Consider the following 18,488-nt stretch of genomic DNA (forward strand, 5'->3'; position numbering starts at 1 on the left):
GGGGAGAAGACCAAGTGAGGATGGTGAAAATAGGGGCATTAGGGTAGTCTTGGAAGTTATACAAGAACAGGACTGGTGAAGAAAATACAATCATTTGTTAATTTTACGAAGCTATCTGTTAATACGGGGAAGTCAAAGACCGGGCCCGCGAAGCGGGTCCGGGCTTTGGCTTGCCCGGCTGTAGACTACACGTGAATATTTAAAAGAAAATCAAATAAAAAACAATTAAGAAATATATAGAATTCTATACCTATCAATGAAATTTTCAGTGTCAGTTCTAGTCGGGCGCCGCCATTTACAATGTATGTCAATGATAATAGGCGGGGTAGTCCGATAACGGAACAAATCTCAACTTTTCGGATTAGTAATAATCGTCGAGTGTTCCGAGTGAAAACGGAAGCGGTGTATGTAATATCGAATGACACCTTTAAAACGGAAAGAATGAAAGGATTTTTTTAACGACTTCCCCGTTCATAGGCTTTGCCTAATTTCATATTAATTACAGAGATTTGACAGAAAAAGCCAAACCTATATTTACATTTCTTTGACAGTAAATCCAAGCTTCCAGCAACAAGGATCTTACAGAATCTCATTTCTTTGACAGTAAATCCAAGCTTCCAGCAACATGGATCTTACAGAATCTCATTTCTTTGACAGTAAATCCAAGCTTCCAGCAACATGGATCTTTCAGAATCTCATTTCTTTGACAGTAAATCCAAGCTTCCAGCAACATGGATCTTTCAGAATCTCATTTATTTGACAATAAATCCAAGCTTCCAGCAACATGGATCTTACAGAATCTCATTTCTTTGACAGTAAATTCAAGCTTCCAGCAACATGGATCTTACAGAATCTCATTTCTTTGACAGTAAATCCAAGCTTCCAGCAACATGGATCTTACAGAATCTCATTTCTTTGACAGTAAATCTCTCATTTCTTTGACAGTAAATCCAAGCTTCCAGCAACATGGATCTTTCAGAATCTCATTTCTTTGACAGTAAATCCAAGCTTCCAGCATGTTGGATCTTACAGAATCTCAAACAGAGATCTGCCGAGAATTTGAAAGTACTTGGCCCTGGGCCCATTTGGTCTGAAAATGATGGGCCATTTTGACCAAAGTATGAGCTTTGGGAAAATAAGTAAACATTGACCTAAATGACTGGTAAAAAATTGTAGATAGTAAGTAAGTAAGTAAGTTACGACTATTTAATGAGGCTTACACATTCGGTTTCCCGATCTTCCATGTGGGCCTCATAATTGAATTTCCTTTGTAATGGAACTTAAATCATATTTTATGACAAGTGGTTCACTTATGATTCAGTTTTTAACAGAGAAGATAACCAACAATTAAACAAAAGGGCCATGATGGCCCTGAGTCGCTCACCAGAAACAATTGCTTTTTAGTGTTGGAAATTATCCATTGTCAACATTTTCTGATATTAAATTTGAGCCAATCTAATTAATATGAGCAAACTAAAAAGAACTATCTAATAATGCTACAAAGTTTGGTGATCATCTATTAATTATTTAAGTAGGAAATGATGTTCAAAGGTTTTTCTATTTATGGCTTTAGTGGATACTAAAAGGGGCCAATCAAATTAATATGAGCAAATTTGATAAAAGCGTACCTAAGAATGCTACAGACAAAGTTTGGTGATCATCCATCAATTAGTTTTGTAGAAATTATTAGACATTTAAAGGTACAGTGGAGCCTTGCTAATCCTAACCCTTCTTATCCAGAATTCTTTCTTATCCGAATGAAGTGTCCAATCCTGATTTTATTTGCTCTATTTTCAATAGTAAAAAACCTTTTGGATCCGGAACCTGTCTACTCCAAATTCTGGATGATTTCTTCAATTTTTATTCTTATTTTACTCTATAATTAACCTCTCGGATCCGAACAGATTTTGCCAAATGTCACACCTACATTCAAAATAACAAATAATCACACATCTTGCAGGTGTAAACAACACCAAACTGATAGTAGTAATCTCGCTTGATTATTGGGAGAAACGTATGATCTGCGAAGGTGTGAAAATTACACTTAGCTTGCCTTGATATCTACTATAATTGCTTAATAAAATTATTGCTAGTTTTTCATCCCCTTCATAAAATATTTTGATATAATGCAATAGAAATATATTTTAATCCTTTGTAATGAAGTTATTGACACGTGATTAAGTAAGGAAATTGATGGAAACTGTCTGTAAATTCGGATAATCGCTTAAACGGAAGAGAGGTAAATCGGTAGACCAAACAGGACATATAGGTGAAATTGTAAATCAAACAGGACATGTAGGGAAAATTGTAAATCAAACAAAACGTACAGGGTATATTGTAAATAAGACACAAATATACGTTTAAGGTAACTTAATTATCAATTAGCTAGCTTTTTATTATCTGCTGCATTCATTTCAGGGTCTTTCACAGCTTTAATTTACCGTATAATCAATGCGCTTTTTTTAGCAATGTGGATTTCCAAGTGTGAATTCCAAATGTTGCTGTGGCCACGCTTCAGTGCGTGTGCTAATTACGTCAAATTACACAATTAAATCTGCCCCAGGCAGTTTTATCCAGTGGTGAAATATACATGTCAGGCCTTTCATAGAGATTTTAGGGCCACTAGAATTTCGCTTTTAAGATCATAAAGGGCGAAGTGAAAATATCTACAGCGAAGTTTTCCCCAGACTTCGCCCTGAACACAGTCCCTGACTTCATCAGCCAAAGCTTGCGTGAACTTGAGTGACCTTAAGGGGAAATCAAGTTGTACACCTGTCAGATTATACTGTAACTTACAGCTTTTCTAAAAATAGCAACTCTTTTTTTTTCAGTTACCAATAATCATTTTAAATATTAAGTAGTTGTATAATTTTTTTGTTAGTTTGTTTTGTTGGATGAAATTTACGGTAGTAGAAATGAGTATCTGTGTGGGAAAGGGATTATGAGAAGAAATGCGGTAAGTAGATAAGGTGAACAAAAGCTTAGAATAGGGGAATGGATAAACTCAAGAATATTCGCAATTACAGGGGAATGGGTCACGTGTTGCTGTTGTTACCAGTTTTGACTGGATGACTAAATAACCCAGCAGACAGTTTTGTTTTCATATAAATCTGGCACAGATTTTAGATGCGCCCTTGGCCATATGCTGCTGATTTTCCTGCGCCATTCTCATTTTTTTTCTGGGGTATATGGCACAAAATCGCGTCCTCAGCAGATCACTGTCCAAGTCTGTATCAACAAAGGTGTGACAGAAATTTTAAGTCTATTTTAACATAAGAGGTTTGGCAGTAAATACAAGCCTATAGAAACATAAGATTGGTAGTTAATACATGTTTGGCAGTAAATACAAGCCCATAGAAACATAAGATTGGTAGTTAATACATGTTTGGCAGTAAATACAAGCCCATTGTAACAGAGATTTGGCAGTAAATTTGAGCATTTAACAAAGGAGAATTGGCTGAAAAATACATGCCCATAGCAAAACACAGTTAATAGAAGCCCATAGCAACAAAGTTTGGTAAATATAAATGCAGCAATATGGCTATGACAGTAACTTTAGGAATGTCACAGAATTATAGGTTTGACAGTAAATTCATGCTTGTTTTACTCAGATATTACTCCATCTTAAAACATGAAAATATCTTAACAGAAATTTAATTTAATAAATATTAAACAGTAAGAAACTGATTTCAAAGTAATATTACAGTAATAATACATTTTTTTTCATTCTAATATTCAATAACAAATTTTCATTATTAACATGCAATGTACTTCTTTATCATGTTAACATGCATTTGCGTGATTTAATTAAACATCTTAATATGGTATACACAAAAAAAAAAAACAATCATTAATGAATGGTGAACTTTATACCTGTTTATACCAGGATTATGAGCTTAAAGGTTTGTCAGACACATGGTGGTTTTGCAAAACTGCAAGAAACTGTATGATGAAAGACCAAAATTTTCATCATCTTCTAAGTAAAAACTTTTTGTTGAAATTACCATCAGGAGATATGGACCAGACATCCTGCAGGACTCTTAATTAAGACAAGACTTAAAGTTAAGATCCACCTCTTGTTTATACCTTGACCTTTGAGCAAGGGTCCTGAACCTTGCATTTCATACATTGTGTGTGCTTATGGTCATCATGTATGTCGAACTGATATGTTTTATTTGTACTAAGTTTCTTGACGAGAAGTGATTTGTTATGCTAGTCAAGGTGCTCAAAATCTATCAATTTTTACAAATCAACAAGCAAAACCAAAGATGTATAACTACACATGTTGACCAACATTCCTGTAAAGTTTCATTACTCCTGGTCATATACTTTTTGAGTTAAATACAAGTTGTAAGTTGCAAATTTTTTAATAAGTCCTCAAGGGCAATAATTCTAAAAAAATTCTGAATAGATCCTCAGGCAAACCCAAGGTGTATAACTACACAGTCATGTTGACCAGCAATCCTGTAAAGGTCAAATATTTTTTAAGTTACATGCGACACAAGTTGAAAACTGAAAATTTTACTAAGTAAAGGTCAATAACACTAACAAAACTGAATTAAACCACAAGCATAGCCAAGGTACACAACTTCACATGCTAATCAATATTCTGTATAATCTCTTAACGCTAGCTCATGCACTTTTATGTTACATGTGACACAACATTTTGGAACGGACACATAGATAGACAAGAACAATTTAAATGCCCCCTCCCATGTGGTCGGCAAAAATCTTTTTTTAGGTTTTATGCAAAATCATCATCACTTATAATCATTATCACATATCATGCCAGTTTTCCTACTTCGTATATTAATTTGGCATGGCCTTACATAAAATATGCAAATTACCTATTTCACAATGTTATGATATATATATTACAGGTACACAAGTTTGGACTGACCACTTTTAGGTATCAAACAACATCAGTGCCTTCAGTTCTTTGATTAAATCATTATATTTCAAAGTAAATTAAAATACAGTTTCTAATGAACATTTCTAATTTGTAACATAAGGGTGCAAAAGAAAAAGAAAAAGGCACCCTATGTTGGATTCAAAGTTGCGACAACCAGCTGACAAGTAAATAAATTCTACACTCCTGATCACCAAACCTGATTTTGAAATCTGTTGTTAGAGCATTAAAAGTCAAAAAGTCTGTGAAAGTTTGGTGACAAAGAGATTGATCTAATATCAACTAAGAAATAATCCAGTGTTTAAAAACATGTTTTCAGAAAATTTTCTTAATATTCATCATTATCCTAATATGTTTATAAATGGCTTTTTTAGTTTTTGTTTCTATATACATACATATGTATATTTTTTTATCTGAAATTCATATTAATTTAATTTCAGCCCCTATAATACATGTACAAGTTATTAAAGGAAATAAATGATTTTTTTGTCATTATGTGGCCTCATTAGATTTTAATTAAAGATTCTTCATTACAATCTAATTATAAGCATGAATTAATCATTTACATAATTATTATCTTCCTCCTTAGCAAGAACCAAAAGCAGGAAAAAAAACCACCCAAGAACAGTACAACCCTGCCTTAAAGTCACTCATATCTAATCTAATGCTCAGTAGAGATCTTTAAAGACAAGATTAATGTCCATATATGTTGTATTTTGTTATTTATTTTGTTTTTTGTTGTTGTTTTTTTGGTCATAATAATTACAGCAAAGATATAGTAAAATTAAAGCTGATAGTTTTAATTACTTGATTAAATTTTTTTGCTTTATCCCATTTTTTTGGGGTTTTTTTTTAATTTTTTTTTTTGAACTGCATATCATTTTTATTGACAATTATTTCAGTTTGATCATTTATTCTTTTCTACAGACATTTCTGATTATGTTACAAAACAAGAGCTGTCACTGAAAATGGACTTATGCCGGGGGGGGGGGGGGGGGGGGAATCGGATCAAAATATTATTCAAGATATATTTATTTCCTACTGTGAAATATGAATTTTTACCCAAGATTTTCAAATTTAAATATTTTCCCATTCAATGATATTATAATAAAAGCATGATTTTAACTGATTTTAAAATTGTTAAATTCTTGATAATGTTAAATTCTTGATAATACTTCAGTGATTTTTTTCGCTGTATTTTACAGCCGAATAAAGGCTGTTTCCCCTAGCCCAGAATAGGTATATTTTCCCCTAAAAATGCTAATATTCTTCCCTAAAATGCCTCGTGCTCTTCCTTACCAGAACCATGACTTAACAGCATCTGACTTATATTTGCTCAAAGACTGAAAGCTATCTCTATAGATAGCCTCTGCTATGTACCATGCATGTTAAATTGAATTGATATAAAAAAAAATTCATAAAACTGTAAAATGTGTGGGTGTGTGGGTAAATTCCATTTTCATTTGATGGAATTTGATTTCAGGTTTACCCCTTTTCTGATTTATTGCACTATATTTTCCCCTTCAGACAGCCACAGGTTGTTTTGAAAACTGGGAAAAAATCACTGTACTTTTCAAACAAGTTATATTATTGCTCTTATTATTATTCATCATTAAGACAAAATACAATGAATAGCCTTTATTATTCAAAATTCACCATCTAGCTTACAAATTTTTTCTTTTTTTTTGAGCTAGATCACCTCCTATGGACCTCAACCTCACTGTTAACTGGCAACTCAAGAGTTTTGGCAGTAAAAAAGTCCTAGTACAAAGATATCATATATATAATTAAAATAGTGACATAATTTTATATTTCATATAAAAGTCATCACTTACAAGTAGACCCAATCCTAGATTGCATGTCATTTATCGTCTGTCAAATTCTGCACAGATAGCATGCTCAACTATTCTCAGTGCCTGACAAAAAGAAAAGGGGCATAACTCTGTGAAAAAGGTAACTCAGAGTTATGGTACCTGTGCCCATCATGTAAGATAATCACAAAGATCAAGTGTGTAAAGTTTCAATTAATTCCCGTCAGTAGTTTTGAAGATATCAACTTGCACGCAAAAACTTTACCGAAGTGTGACTGTGGCACCAATATGACAGGGTAAGTTTCTCTCTATTCTTTAAATACTCAAACTAAGAATTGTGAACATTTTTATTTCCCTCCGGTAAGCTCACATATAACTGTTGGTATTTTTGCTGACCTTTTTACGAGACACCTCCCTACATGAAAATGCTCCAAGTACTTTTCAACTTGATTTGGGGATATGCTTGCTGCGTTATGAAATATAATTCTTGAATTTTTGTCTTCCTAGTGGTTAATTGAACTTTAAGTAAAAGTTAATAATGCGTCACAGGTATAAATAATTTACATGAATTTATGATAAATCATTTACAAGAATTTATCTTCTCATGGAAGGACTAGCAACTCTTTTTTTCATTTTAATATTAATATATATCTCAGGCACTCAGATGCATATATAAACTTAATAACACAATATTATAAAATTCCTCCCACCACCAAGAATTCTATAATTCATTCATCAATAGAAATGTTACACAGTATTTATACACTCAGGGGAAATAACTTGTGTAGTATGTAAAGGATTTTACATACAAGTAGGTATTTTCAGGTTTAAATAAGCTTGTGAATTAAAGAATAATGGTATATGGATTCATCATTAAATAAAGGGCAACAACTTAAAACTTTATTGACTGTAATAAGACGGCAGGAGTTAAAGGCCTTGAGTCACATTAAGTGTATTAGATTTATTATAGAAACTGACTAAGAAAACCACCATGAAAACATCTCCAATTCTATACAGGTTTTCTACTATCGCTAAATGTAACATACGGCATTGCAACCCATACTACATATATGGCTTTCACTAAATATACTGCATGGTATTGCAACACAGAAGGTATTGCTAAAAATACCACATATTAATGCAAACATGTGCTACATGTATGGTAAGATTATTTCCAGGATTGTGTCTCACACCCATTCCAAGAGCCTGTAAGTATGAAACACTTCAGTAATTTCCCAATTACACCAACACAAAATTTGTCGGTGCAATTAACTCTATAAAATTTAATATTGACTCTGCTCTCCCTTTTTTTTAGGATAAATCCATTTTATTGCTTACATAAACACAATTGTTCTTTTTTTAATCCAACTGTATAATGTGCCCTAATATAACAAAAAGCTCATTATAACACTCATATGGGTCACGACTTCCCCCATAAATTGTATTTTTCACCTATCACAAATATATTTAACCAATTACCACATGAGCGTTTTGTGAAAATGGCTGATTTCATTGAAAAGTCTACCGTTACAAGTTCAAGTTGCGATAAAACTATAAAAACTCCTTCAATACTAATCAAACTTGGCACATATGTTGACTGGACCATTGCCTTTGTAACAACATGCTCAGCCTTAAATTTCCTGTTACTGTGGCAAATTGCCAAAAATCACTATTTTGCGTTGATTTTTTCCATCAAAATTGATTTCAAAGTGCTGCAACATCTCAATGGATTGAGATAGAGTCAAAGGCTTTTCAGCGGTTACACGATACCTTATGATCGACCTGGGGTCATTTTTAGCCTCTCAAAAGTCCAAAATTTTCTTGGTAATGAGGGGGACTACCGCCCCCTTCAAACCCCCGAAACAGAAGGGGGCACATCCCCCTTCTGGCAACCCCCTGAGGCCATCCTTAAAAAAATGTTTGTTTGCAGTAACCCGACCCAAAATTTTCAAGGTGGGTAGGTAGGTCGATTTTTTTTTTTTTTTATTGAGCTGTACTCCCAAATTAACATGGAATTTCAAAATGCTGGACAATATATGCTTTGATAATCTGGTAACAATTAATAAATTGATAACTGAATTCTAATTTAATAAGACCTACATTTTATTTCTTCTATTAACCTTTAAAAGAACGAAAACAAAGCACAAGGCATAATTTTCTGATTCAAAAAAAAATTTTTTTTATCCAGACCATGAAAAAGTTTTTGAGTAGGGGCAAATTTTTTGAGTCGGTCGCGTTACTGCAAACAAACATTTTTTTAAGGATGGCCTGATGTATCTTTTGGAAGGGGGATGGCCCCAAAAAAGTGGTCACTTTTTTAAATAATTTGTTCAGACAAGTACAGTTAACAAGTTATTTAGACCTTTAAGGTAGCCAAAGGTGTGGAAAGCATGCAAAACCATTTGAAAAAATCTGCTTATTTGTTTATTTTACTTGTTGATCATTCAAGTAAATTTGTAGCAGTGACAAGCAAACACAGATGAAGTGAGTAAACACAGGAGTTAAAAATTTACAATAGTAAGAAGGCTTATTTATCATGCAAGTTAAAATTTGCAAATGTCTGACAGGTCAAGTATAAAATTTGAGAGTCAAATATCAAACATTCACTATTTTATGGTCTAGAAACAAACACACTCTTGTTTACAATCAATCCCTGACAATTGCACACTTAATTAAGGTTTGATTACACTTAGAAAACAGTACTGCATGTACAACAGGTGCACACTTTAATAGACTTAAGAATATTTTAGGTATTTCCAAGCTTAACTGTGGGTACATACAAACTTTTGACAGTTACAGCTTTGAAAATAAGCTCAACAGGTTGACTAATCAATTGTGATGGTAAACGCACCGTGAAGCTATAACAGTAAAAGTTTGTTTGTAACTATGGATTAGCTGGGGGGTGAAAAACCCTGATTTGCCAAGTTACAGATAACATCTATTCAGACACCGCAGATATAATGGTTAACAATATCTTAGACATTGGAATTTGTGCAGTGTATGAAAGTATTAATTCCAATGATATGCATTTTCAATTTTATGGCAAGGTGGACATCCAAACTGGTATGCCAGGTGCTCTTAATGGGACAATGTGTTTTGTAGGTAAGTTGAAATGAACAGCAGTAGTCAGTTAGTACAAAAAATGTACTTCAATGTAAAAATCCCAAAATCTACAATAATCTTTCAATTAGAGAAGACACCCATACATGAAACATGTCTGAAAAATGGTTAATCTTACTTATTCTTATGCTACTAAATGACCACCATGGTGAGGGCATTTCCCCCAGGTGAATGTTTCATAAAACTTTTGAAGAGGTCTATCAAACAATAAATGCTCGTGCCAAATATCTAAGCTCTAGGCATTGAATTTTTTCCACAAAAAATATCTGATGTGTTTTCATATACATAAGTCTACATGAAGCAAGTGACCTCCAGGGCAGGACAAACTTTGTTCAAGGTCATCATTAATATAACTTTTGTCTGACACATTAAGCAAAGCCTACAATGCTACATGCCAAATATCTAATCCCTGGTTATCCTAGTTTAAAACACATTTTGATGTAAGGAAATCTTAACATGCATTTTGCATAACATTTCTGCCAAAAAGTTTAAATTGGTTCAAAAGATAACCAGCAGACAAGAAATTTTGAAATTCATACATTTTGATTGTGACCTTGACATGAGGAAGGTCAAACCTGCGCTCTGCATATCATCTCAATATGGTCAACATCTCTGCCAAGTGTAATAGCTTTCTATTGGTTTGAAAAATATTTAAATTTTCTAAAAGACGTATAGATGACTAGGTAGTCCATTAACCTGGTGTAAAGTTACGCTTGTTCGGGTAAAAACCATACAAGTACCTATCCACTAACAGCAGCCAAGCTGGATTCACAACCAAAAACAACCTGAAAATTTTGATCAGAATGTGTACACATGAAAAGTCAATAAAAAATAATAAAATCAAACCATTAAGCAGGACTTCAAGGCTCTGTAGTGTCACTAATTTCTGTTTGATTTTACGGTACTCCTGTCGTTCCAGATCCAATGATTTCTGTTGGCTCTCATAATACTTCAACGTCTTCAGATGAGCACTGACTTTAGTCTGTTCCTCTTTAAGCAGTTTAGACATTCTATCTCTGGCTTTCTGTAGCTCCTCAATCCTATCATCTTGTTTCCCCTTTTCCTTCACTATATCATTTTTTTCTTTGTCTCGTTTTCTAACCTGTTATAACATAGTTTACTTAATGAAAAACACCATAAGTGAATTGATAAATTTTCATTACAATTTACGTATTAAATGTACCAAATTTAATATAAATGCATCAGGTTTTTTCTCTTCACAACTATGTCATAATACACCTAATAAATGTACCTTTATTTATCACATAAAAACAATCAATTTATCCTATTTAAACAATTTACCTGCATAAAAGCACCAAAATTCACATAATAAAATGCACAAGTGCATATAGGTTACCTTATAACTGCACCGAAATTCAATTTATCATTTTATATTTACAATCTATTTCCAGTTTATGCCTGTCTAATTTTCAAGACTTCAATTTATAATTCCGACCAGAAAAATGTCTTGTATTTTCTTGTTATATACATGTATTTATAAATGATTGCAAGTGTAAGTCTGTCTAGCTCATTTTGAAGTATACAGCACTATATTTACCTAAAGTTTATGTCTGACTATCTTAACTATATAAAAGGTTACTTACACAATACTTACCTCCATTGTAAGTTTATCTATCTTATCTTAAACTAAATAATATTTACCTCAACATAAGTCTGTTTATCTCATTTAAAACAATATAATTTACCTCCAACATAAGTATGTTTATCTCATTTGAAACAATATAATTCACCTCCAACATAAGTATGTTTATCACATTTGAAACAATATAATTTACCTCCAACATAAGTATGTTTATCTCATTTGAAACAATATAATTTACCTCCAACATAAGTATGTTTATCTCATTTGAAACAATATAATTTACCTCCAACATAAGTATGTTTATCGCAATTAAAACAATATAATTTACCTCCAACATAAGTATGTTTATCACATTTGAAACAATATAATTTACCTCCAACATTAGTATGTTTATCACATTTGAAACAATATAATTTACCTCCAACATAAGTATGTTTATCACATTTAAAACAATACAATTTACCTCCAGCATAAAAATGTTTATCTCATTTTAAACGATATATATATTTTAACTCCAACGCAATTCTGTTTATCTCATTTCAATTATTATATTATTTACCTCCAATTTAAGTCTGTTTATCTCATTTGAAACAATATGATTTACCTCCAACATAAGTAATACTATGTTTATCACATTTAAAATAATACAATTTACCTCCAGCATAAGTATGTTTATCTCATTTTAAACAATATATATATTTCAACTCCAACACAATTCTGTTTATCTCATTTCAATCAATAAATCATTTACCTCTAATTTAAGTCTGTCTATCTCATTTTGCAGTTTTCCATCATCTACAACACCGTCATTATCTTCAGGTGCATCAAAATATAATCTGTAAGTATAATATAGATACATGTATCATCAAATGACTTGAAACATTTATTACACAATATTGAACTTTTTAAAATTAGGCTCTAGTTTACAATTACACTAGCAATGTTTTGAGGTGGCCTCCAACCTAATTGCTAGATATTTTCTTGAGTAGAGTTTGCCACATGGTCATGAAAGCATGATTCCCTCATTTTCCTGATGTGGGAGCCCCTCATTTTCCTGATGTGGGAGCAGACAATTTTTTATGTGGGCATGGCAGAGGCAGACAATAGGTGACGACATCAGCTCAAGATTATTCTTGATTATTCAGGCCCCTCATGGACGGTTTGCAACAGCAATGCAGATGGTAGATAGATGATAGAATTACAGAAGGTTAAAAGAGGGTAATCTGCAATCAAGAAGACCTTGTTTAAGAATTCCATTTACTCATCATGACCACCAGGAATGTTAGGTGGACCAGACAAAACTGGAGACATGTTCTCTTCACTGATAAGTCTAGATTTCCCTAGACTTGACTGACAGACAGGCCAGACTCTGGAGAACACCTGGGCAAAGGTTTCATGCTGGAAATTCTGTTGAGCCTGAATGCTGCAGGGTGGGTCTCTTATGGTGTGGAGAATCAGCTAGGATGGACTAACTGACCTTGTTATGCTAAACAGAGGTACATTAACAGGTCAGCAGTTTACCTAGTATGTTAGAAACCTAGTATGCTAGAGCACAAGGTGTGTCAGAGCAGTTGTCTTTTGCAATGGGTCACAAAAATGCTACTAAGTCTGAACTTGCAAACATAAATGAGGTTGTCAAAATTTAGAAAATAAGTTCTGTGTGTGTGTGGGGGGGGGGGGTTCTCCCTGTTCTGTTAGTGATCTATCATCACTAACTTACCATATACTTAACAAATAGATCTGTCACCACTAAATTACCATATATCCTTTATCAATAGATCTGTCACAACTAAATTACCATATTCATTACTGTTATATAGTGTTGTTATTAATAATACCTTTCGATGATCTTTCTCTTATCAACCTGTACACGACAGCTAGGGCACGTCCTACCATTCTCTAACCACTGGTTCAAACAATGATTATGAAATGTATGACCACAACTAATTGCCGATATCACCTGCAAACAAATACCTCAAATATCAACTATGTATACATTATATTACATGCAATCTGTATAACATGTCAAAACTTAAATATTTTAATTATATAATATATATCAAAAATCATTATCACATTGTATAACTATTAAGTCCATCTGTAAATAATTTCAGTAAAGGCTAAAGCTTGGTTAAAATCTACAAAATGCTTTGTTGATAGTCATGAAAACATGGTCTGAAGGCATTTGTCTTTTAAAACTTCTGACCTTATAAATTAAAAATATGTACATAAACTACCTCTACAATATCATCCTTAGTAAATTTCTAGTTATTGTCTGGAAGCCATTTTTCTATTTTTAGTAACAGTGACATTGACCCCACAACTGACACCTTTATATCTATACCTGATCATCATTCTCAAACAGTTCCTGACAAATGATACATTGTGCCCGCATTGTGTGTCTAAAAATAAATAAACACAAATTATTATGATATATGATAATCTACATACTTATTTGCTGTATGGATTGGAGATACTTCTTATTTATAATTAAACACATTTTTATCAAATTAAATATAACAAGAAATGTTGAACGACACATAAGGTAATTTGTAACTTACCATATATGGGTACATGGAATTGTTCAGTTATAGAAAAAAGAAAAATAATGACCTACTAGTTATAACCAATCAATATATGAAATATAAAGACCTTGACCTTTGAACTAGTGACCCCATTGTGACTTATAAACATGTGAAATATGAAGACTTTGTGATAAATAGTTTTCATGATAATGACAAAAACCATTCCGACATTTAAGGCTCCTGTGACCTTTGACACAGTGATCCCAATATCATTCGCGGACATCTACTTGTTATGACCAATCAATATGTGAAACATGAAGACTTTGTACCATTCTGACATTTAAGGCCCCTGTGACCTTGATCTTATACATAGTTACCCTAAAATCAATAGAGGTTATCTAATAGTTATGAACAATCAATATGTGAAATATGAAGACTTTGTGATAAATAGTTTTCTAGATAATAAGCGGAAACCATTTTGACATTTAAAACCTCAGTGACCTTGACCTCTGCCCTAATGACCCCAAAATCAATAGGGGTCATCTATTAGTTATGACCAACCAGTATGTAAAATATGACAAACAATTTTTGTGTGCCCATGGTACTAAGAATTTATTTTAAAATATGAAAATTACAGTTACCGGTACTTTAGACAATTTTTCTGCGTTCATGTGTACGCAGGATTTATTTTTTTGTGCGTACAGGATGGCATTTTATGCGTATATGACACAGGATCAAGTGTTCGGTAAATCCCTGACAGTGGCAAACAGGACGATTCATACGAAGCCATACGATGTTTTCTTGGTTTATTTAAAATCCTCATTTAAAGACATGAAATAACACATGCATTTTTGATTTTCATATTACTGTGAAAAGTGCTGTACCGCTAGTGTGTCCTGGTGATTCCGTACAACTAGAACTTTGGCTGGTCCTAAGGACTGGTATGACTAGCCACTTCCTTACCTAAAAACAACTCAAAATCAAATTACTTTTTGGGTTACGGATAAGGGTTAGTGTTATTGGTTAGGGTTTGTGGGTTAGGGTTAGGATAATAAAATATGGATTTTAGGCTAGGGGGCATGTGGGGTGTTGCACTTAATCATTACCCCTCATGTACAGACTCAATGACAACTGTAATTTTGTTATGATTAATGCTTTCGAGGAATCACTATGTTTATAGATTTTTATACTTCAGAACAGCTGGTGTCAAGTGATGTGTGGCAGCCGTAAAAAGTTGCCCCTTACTTCACTTCAGTGTTGTTATAATTTTCTGGTATTTTGGGATCATTGATGCCAGCACTATTAAGTGTTGAGAATTGAGTAACGCTCAGGCCCGTGCAAGGGGCCATGAGAGATGTTGCATTTAATCATTATCCCTAATGTACAGACACAATCAAACTGAGTCTGCAATTTTCATGTAATTTTGTTGTGATTAATGCTTTTGATGGACCACTATGTTTCCAGATCTTTGGAAGCCTGAAACCCTGTTGTATCCATCTAGATATCTAGATACTCATAAATCACATCTTATTTAAAAGAAATAAAACTTCCCTGAATCCTTATTGTAAATAATTTATTTTGATCCTTCTGTTATAGCATTTACATTTACAAACCGTTTTCCCGATATGTCAAATTCAAAATCGTAATCCAAGTAATGGTCCTGCAGAGTGATCTCCTCTTTTTTTTTTGTACAGAGTATTTTTATTGGTCAAAGGTTTTTCACACGACCAATGAAAATACCCCATACGAATGCATCCGTTTATACATGTGTACTTTCATTTCTGATTGGAGAATTTGGCAAATAGGAAAAACGGTTTGTTATAACTTTATATGATGTTTTGATTGAACAGTCATTACAAATAATAATATAATTTGATCATATATATATGCGCATTTCAAAAAATATTCATTCATTTCCAATAAACTGCCGTTTAGTCGGGTAATTTTGAAAAAAAACGAGCGGTCACGTCTCTGTCGAGTTACGCTTGCGGTGACTTTGAGATTACATATCTTCTTATAACTTGAAATGATTGCAATGACAGCTGTATTTGAACTATTTCCTTTAAGAGTAATCAATTCCCTATCATTTGGTACCAAGATATTGAAAATTGGTGAAAAAATCTTTGAGTTATGGAGTTCATATTAAGAGGAGTACTGGAAAAAACTTTTGCTAAATATATAGATTATCTAGATCTATATCAATTTTTTATTTTTTGGGAAATGAAAGTAATTGAATTAAAAGCATGTACCAAATATTAAAACATGTTTCAAATTAAAAATGCTAAATTTTACATGGTTTTGAGAGGTAAAAGGGTTGTAGAGTGGGTGAGGGGGGCCCGGGGGCAGTGACTAATCAAAGCACCGAACACCTATGGTCAGACCATTTTACATACGATTTATACTGGGAGATACGCCACCTTTTATCTTTACTCGAAATACTACTGATAAGAATAGCCTGTCGTCAGCTAGTTCTGAAAGTGTTTATCGGGGTTCCACTATAGCTACTGAAATAATTTATTCTCCAACTAAAACTGGAGCGAGTAATTATGTGGCGAATAATCTATTTAATTTCAGTGCCTTTTAGCTAACAGCGCAATTTGTTCGAAATTAAAGGTCAATAGAAATATCTGTCTCACTGCTTATAAAATACATACGTGTTCCACAAATCTGTAAAAATGCGCTATCAAATCATTTTACACATTTGTAATCAGCGCCTTGATTTACCGTGATATTTTTTGTTTTATTTGTGAAGAGTATTCTTTGCACTCGGAACACCTCGTCGATTGGTACTACTAAAATACATAATGGAGATATTTTGGCGCAACGAGCACAATGGGTGCAAAAAATAATAAATTTGTACGTTAGCAATGCATTTTTTGACTTTGCATAAGTATGTGAGGAATAAAGTCATTTTTTGAAGATACAGAACTAGATACGAACTAAAATCAAGTTTTTATTACCAGCATTCATAGGAAAAGAGTCAACTCGGCCCTATACCAACTCGGCACGGGTCAACTCGGCACGGGTCAAATAGGGCCACTTTACAAAAATATATATAACATATTAACTTTGCTTTGCATGTTGTTAAGGTAAATGAATAATAAGAAATATCTTATTATTATATAATTATACATTGTACTTCTTCTGAAATAAAGTATATTTAGAAAAAAAAGTTATTTATCTGTCTTGCAGATTCGATAAAATTAATATAGATCTAAATTCTAATAAAATGTGTTTGTAAAGTAATATTTAAAAAAATGAAACAAAAACGTGTTTACTTAATATCTTAAGCTTCTAATTAAATCTTCCGTATAAGCGCATTGATTGTTGCCGAAATTTATTTACACGTGTCATACGTTTTTTTTTCTCTTCTATCAAATAGAAAGACCTTGTCTGTGCATTATCTAGTTAAAGTAATAAAGAACAGAACAGAATCGTTTATCTTTACTCGCAATTCTACTGATAAGAAAAGCTTGTCTGCTGCTAGTTCGAAACTGTCAATCCGTGTATTATAAATAATTACAATAATTACAATAAGTAGTGTTAACACAAACCTAAATATTAATAATTGAAAAGTGGGCCGAGTTGACCCGTGTCGAGTTGGAATAGGGCCGAGCTGACTCGGGGGCCGAGTACGTTTTAGGGCCGAGCTGACCCGGATTCCATTCATAGTAGCGGCGATCTTATTTTCGCGAAATTAGCTTATTTTCGGTATCCATCTATACCGCAGCATTCATTGTATTGTTGTCATACTTTTCATAACTCTGTTGGTATTGGTTATATTTTTAACATATATTATATATGTTTAATTTGATTTAGGTAGTGAATATATCAGATTCTAAATGAACGGTCAAATTAATGGACATAATTTCTGCGCAACGGAAAATAAAGATTTGTATAACGGGTATAATGTTTAAAGATAACTTAAAATCGTGATGTAAGTAATACAACTTGAGAATAATAAATAATAGCCTTTAAAAATGATTTACTTTCCTTTATTGTTGAAAATAGAATAAATCTAAATAATATTTACATGACGGCGAAATGGGCACATTTTCAGTGCATCGGAGATTATATTTTCATATAATTGTTTAGTTTAAGTTTACTACTACTACTACTACTATAATAATATGTAAAAAAGCAAATTTCAAATCGGAAAATTCGTTCGCACAACAGGGATATTTTGCAAAAAAAGAAGATTTTTAATTACATGGTCCATGATCTCAATTGCGGCAACGAATTCACCCACTTTCATTTATTAAAGTGTAATTTTGTAAAAAATGTTGTGTATACATTGTACATTTAATCAAAAGCAAAATTATGATATTAACAAATGGAGCCAGCAATCAAATACGCAGAAATCGTTAGCAATTAGCTACATATCGTGCACGTGTTTGGCGCGGGTGTTTATTGATTATAACATTAATAATATTTAATTTGACATAGAAATTTCCACCATTTTTGAGAATCATGTGTCGCGGTGCCATCTTTTATTTATGATTTATACACAGCTTAAAAAA

The 18,488-nt window shown here is 32.7% G+C and overlaps 1 protein-coding gene across 1 annotated transcript in view; it reads right to left on the reverse strand.

Annotated features, from left to right (window-relative positions):
- LOC132747583 (E3 ubiquitin-protein ligase TRAIP-like) overlaps window positions 1-18,045 on the reverse strand; it is a 29,347-nt gene extending 11,302 nt beyond the window's left edge. Inside the window, exons 1-5 of the mRNA XM_060737003.1 lie at window positions 16,623-18,045; window positions 13,788-13,845; window positions 13,282-13,403; window positions 12,195-12,279; window positions 10,687-10,942 (exon numbers count right to left, since the gene is read on the reverse strand). Coding sequence (XP_060592986.1) covers window positions 10,687-10,942; window positions 12,195-12,279; window positions 13,282-13,403; window positions 13,788-13,838 — 514 coding nt within the window. The 5' untranslated portion in view covers window positions 13,839-13,845; window positions 16,623-18,045. The remainder of the gene's footprint in view (window positions 1-10,686; window positions 10,943-12,194; window positions 12,280-13,281; window positions 13,404-13,787; window positions 13,846-16,622) is intronic.
- Window positions 18,046-18,488: the final 443 nt, after the last annotated feature.

This window comes from Ruditapes philippinarum, unplaced genomic scaffold (genome assembly GCF_026571515.1).
Source record: "Ruditapes philippinarum isolate M1 unplaced genomic scaffold, ASM2657151v2 ctg4346_1_1_1_1, whole genome shotgun sequence".
Taxonomy (NCBI): domain Eukaryota; kingdom Metazoa; phylum Mollusca; class Bivalvia; order Venerida; family Veneridae; genus Ruditapes; species Ruditapes philippinarum.